Source organism: Vicia villosa, linkage group LG1 (assembly GCF_029867415.1).
Source record: "Vicia villosa cultivar HV-30 ecotype Madison, WI linkage group LG1, Vvil1.0, whole genome shotgun sequence".
Lineage (NCBI taxonomy): Eukaryota > Viridiplantae > Streptophyta > Magnoliopsida > Fabales > Fabaceae > Vicia > Vicia villosa.
The window spans coordinates 188549189-188553800 of record NC_081180.1 but is presented as its reverse complement, the minus strand read 5'-3'; the positions used below and the strand labels follow the sequence as shown (position 1 = coordinate 188553800).

At 31.9% G+C, this 4612-nt stretch overlaps 1 protein-coding gene across 1 annotated transcript; it reads left to right on the top strand.

Annotated features, from left to right (window-relative positions):
* The first annotated feature begins 1611 nt into the window (after window positions 1-1611).
* LOC131621373 (homeobox-leucine zipper protein HOX11-like) lies at window positions 1612-3311 on the top strand. Its single transcript, XM_058892415.1, has 4 exons — window positions 1612-2052; window positions 2136-2428; window positions 2529-2608; window positions 2735-3311. The coding sequence occupies exons 1-4, from the start codon at window positions 1830-1832 to the stop codon at window positions 3033-3035; spliced, it is 897 nt and encodes a 298-aa protein (XP_058748398.1). The 5' UTR covers window positions 1612-1829; the 3' UTR covers window positions 3036-3311.
* Window positions 3312-4612: the final 1301 nt, after the last annotated feature.

The window sequence follows — 4612 nt, the reverse complement described above, 5'->3', positions numbered from 1 at the left end:
CCAATTTAAAAAATTCTAACATGAGCTTTAGGACTGAAGGGGGTTATAGAAAAGAACTGATCCACAAAGGGCGAAAGCTCTAGAAGAGGTCTGAAACCATGTATGATTGGCTTGAGGTAGAGTAATCTTCTACCCCTAGTTTGGGATGCCGACTCACATAGACATTTGAAAAAGTTAAAGGATGGGGAACCCACAGGGTTTCCCCTCACATATTCACACTAATAGTGGTATAATCTCATATATACCCAACACAAAGGGTGAAGTAGTGAAGGCGCTATGGACAAATGCTTTGGAAATTTTACCTCAAAGGCAGTAAGAGGAACACGAAGACCAATGATAGAAAATACACTCAAAACGAAATGACACAAACGCCATATTTGTCACATATTCTTTCGTCCTTAGGAGGATTCATTATTCCCTATTTAGAAGGCATACCAACTTCTGTAAAAGTACCATCAAGACCTCGAATTTACACTGACTGTAATTAATCCTGACTAAGCTATTAGATAAAGGTCTAACTTCTTCCTGAATCTTCCTAATTCATGAAGATTATCCTTCTAGAGATCATCTAAGATCTAAAATGTATAAAATCCAACGACTCTTCGCGATTCAGTTCTAATTAATAGCAAGTTAGTTATCTCCTCTCCACTATATAGAGAGAAAGGGCGAAAATCAGCTAACAAGTTTCAAATATAATTTTATTTCATTTTTCTTTATATATTAACTTAAGTGTTAGAATGTTAACCTTACAAATTCTCACACTCCACTATATCGAAAACCATAATCTACTATCATCGCCGTTCACTTTCTCATTTCCGATTTCATATAAATTTACTTAAAGTTAAATAATGAAAATAAATTCCAAAGTTGGAATTTTTTTTTTAATAACCAAGTTTTAAAAAATATATACATAACTAACCCCTATTTCAAGAAAATTACCCTAATAACCATGTTTGGGGGTGTTTTATACGTAGGCGCCATTCCATATGGCGCCTCCTATTTTTTTTCAAATTTTTTCAGTTACCTGCGGATTTACCTGCGGATTTAGTGTTACCTGCGGATTTACCTGCGAATTTACCTGCGGATTTACATGCAGACCAAATATTAAAATATTCTGCATGTAAATTCGCAGGTAATTCCGCAGGTAACACTAAATCCGCAGGTAAATCCGCAGGTAACTGGAAAAATTTGAAAAAAAATAGGAGGCGCCATATGGAGTGGCGCCAACGTGTGAAATACCCCCAAACATGGTTATTGGGGTAATTTTCTTGAAATATTGCTTAGTTATGTATATTTTTTTTAAAACTTGGTTATTAAAAAAAAATTTCCTCCAAAGTTAAGATAGGGTACAAAATAGATATTTTGCCAAAATTTAACTATTACACTTATTCTAAAGGAAGTAAATAGGTAAAAAAAATTGAAGGATCTTCATGGTAGATTTGTGTATGGGAGTATTCTCGGGAGATGGGAAAAGGGAAAGAAAAGTGTGAGAAGTAAGAATGGTTGTAGTAATAATTATAGTCATATTAAATAGATTCACGTGCCTTTGTCAACCTGTGTTTGTCGGTCAATCTTTACTCCCACCTTTGAAATAAAAACCCATTCCCTCCTCCTACTTTTTGTTCCAACCAACAAGAGAGAAAAGAAAACAACTTTCATTTGCACTCTCTTCTTGTTCTTTTTCATACTAACATTATTCTCCATTCAAAATAACTCACCTTAACAAACACACGCACGCGTATAACCCTTTTTGTTCCAAACCAAACTCTAGTACCAACCAACAACAAGATATATCTCACAAACATTGTTCTCCAATTTTAACAACAAAAATGGAGCTTGCTTTGAGCTTAGGTGACACTCCAAAATTACCCTTTTCTTTCCTTGACAAACCCACCAAAGATCCATTACAACCAAGCTTCTTCTCAAGAAATTCCGAGGAAAAATCGAGCTCCTCAGATCCACCTATTCAACTAGACCTTCTTCCTTTCACTCCTGTTCTTAGATCTCATCATCCTTCTTCTCATCTTCCCATTCCTTGGCTCACTCAACCATGTAACTTTCTATTCATCATAAATCTCTTACATATAAATGGTAAAATTATGTTTTTTTTTTCTTACTATATTGTTTTTATTTAGGTGGACCGGTGAGGGAGCTAGATGTGAACCGTTTTCCGGCGACAACGGAGGACGTCGACGACGGCGCGTCACTGTCATCACCCAGCAGTTCCGTGTCTCCGTTTCCAATGGATTTCAGTATGAGAAACAACAATGCTGAATATGGAGGAAGAAACAAGAGAGAAAACGAAGGTGAAGCTGAAAGAGCCAGTGATGATGATGAAAATGGGTCAACTCGGAAGAAACTCAGACTCTCTAAAGACCAATCGGCTTTTCTCGAAGAAAGCTTCAAAGAACACACCACCTTAAATCCAGTAAATTTCTTCCTAATCTTTTACTTCTGTAGTTCTTGTTAATTAATTAATCAAGGTTTATGTATTAATTAATTAATCATCTTTATTTATTTGACTCCAGAAGCAAAAACTTGCACTGGCAAAACAGTTGAATCTTAGTCCTCGTCAAGTGGAAGTTTGGTTTCAAAACAGAAGAGCAAGGTAAAATATGTTTTGGTCTCTTGTCTAATTTATAAGAGTCTAATTTATAAGAGAAAATTTACTTTTTAGATTTATTGAATAATCTGTGTATCTGGTTTGAGACATCTTGAACATGTGATTTTGCAGAACAAAGTTGAAGCAAACGGAGGTAGATTGTGAGTATTTGAAGAGATGTTGTGAGACATTAACAGAAGAGAATAGAAGGTTACAAAAGGAGCTTCAAGAGCTTAGAGCATTGAAAACTACTCAACCATTCTACATGCAACTTCCAGCTACCACTCTTACTATGTGTCCTTCTTGTGAACGTGTGGCTACAAACCCTTGCAACAATCAATCCAACAACAAGACAAGGGGATTGCCTTTCTCTAATGGACAGGCTCAACAACAGGCCCAAGCCCAAGTCCAAGCCCATCAGATTCCTTCATGATAACATTATCATTTAATTGGTCACTTTTTTTTTATTTGTTTTTTCTATAAGGATTATAGAGTTTCACTAACCTATTTTGTGTATGTATATATAATTTAGATTAGATTTAGATTTGTTAATTTGGGTTCTTTTTATTGTTGTTATAATATTTATGTTACTTTATGAGTTGATAGAATGATCTTTTTTGTTGATCAATTAGAATACTCTTATATATTATTTGGGTGGTTAAACTGAATTGAAATATTTGGTCTATTTTATTTTATTCTTTTTGGTAAATGGATATTATTAGTACTACTTTTGGAGACATAGGATCCTTAAATTTGGTGAGCGAGTGGTTTGATTGTCTAATTGGTATAAAGAAGAACAAAGCTTATTCGAATTTTTATGTCGGATTAAAATCATGTCACGCATGCAAACAAACATACAATGTCACACAGTTTAATCGAATAAATTAATCTTTTAATGTTATGTATGAACAACATAATTTTATTTTCTCACAGTGACAACCTCGTTGTGGTTTGAATGTGAAAAATCTCAAATTTTCCATCTGCCTTTCACATGTCATTGATGGAAAAAATTGTCAAAATAGTAGTACTACTAAATATGAACTGTTTTACCCGGTCACTATCCAAAAATCTTGCAAAAGTTCTAGTTATGTCTATTTTTTATAATTATTTATTTATTTATTCAAATATATTTATTTATGAAATGTGCAAAATAAAGATTAATTAAAAATTTACAACACATTCTATTGCGATGACAAGTAAAATATGTTTTAATTTTAAAATACTAATATGGTATGGTTCAATGTTTTGAATAATGGTGTAAATACTAATACGATACGATTCAAATATTATAATTCAATTAGTGTACATATAAATAACTTAGTACTACTAAGAAAAATAAGTCAAAATTATAACCTAACTTATTTCTACACACCAAACATATGTAGAGTTCCTTGAACAACTCTTCTCTTTTATTATTCATCCCTGGTAGGCAAGCGTTCCAAAATGAATTGCCAACAAAAGATTTTTGTCTTACAAATTTATGCACAAGCTTTTCTAATTTGAACATCACAAGCTGTTGCGTAACCTTTATATTTGCATAAATTTATAATTATTATTTTTACATAAACTTTTATAATTTCTTTTTGGGTCCCTAACTAATATCTTCGGGGTACTCTTTAAAAATACTAAATATAAAAATATTTTTTACTGGAATCAATATTTTAATTTCTAATGTATTGGACATACGTATTTTTTAAAAAAACTTATAACTTTAATCATTTAAAGAATACCTCAATGAGAATCGTTATAATTTCTTTCTTTTATTGAAAATGCTAATTAGTGTCCTAGTATTTTTCAAGTGATTAAAATAATAATTTTTTTTTAAAAAAATGCGTATACTAAAATACATTAAAAATTAAAATATTAATTTTTATAAAAAATATATATTTTATTTAGTATGCAACTCGTTAGCATAATAAAAACACAATAAAATTATTACATTAAAACTTCCCAATAAGAAAAAACACAAAAGCATGAAATCATGATTATGTTGGTGATGGCTTCTCGATT

Excerpts from the sequence above, each read along its gene's own strand:
- LOC131621373 (XM_058892415.1), top strand. The coding sequence starts at position 1,830 with ATGGAGCTTGCTTTGAGCTTAGGTGACACTCCAAAATTACCCTTTTCT. Across the intron at positions 2,053-2,135 it reads TCCTTGGCTCACTCAACCAT|GTGGACCGGTGAGGGAGCTA; the intron begins GTAACTTTCTAT and ends GTTTTTATTTAG. Across the intron at positions 2,429-2,528 it reads AACACACCACCTTAAATCCA|AAGCAAAAACTTGCACTGGC; the intron begins GTAAATTTCTTC and ends ATTTGACTCCAG.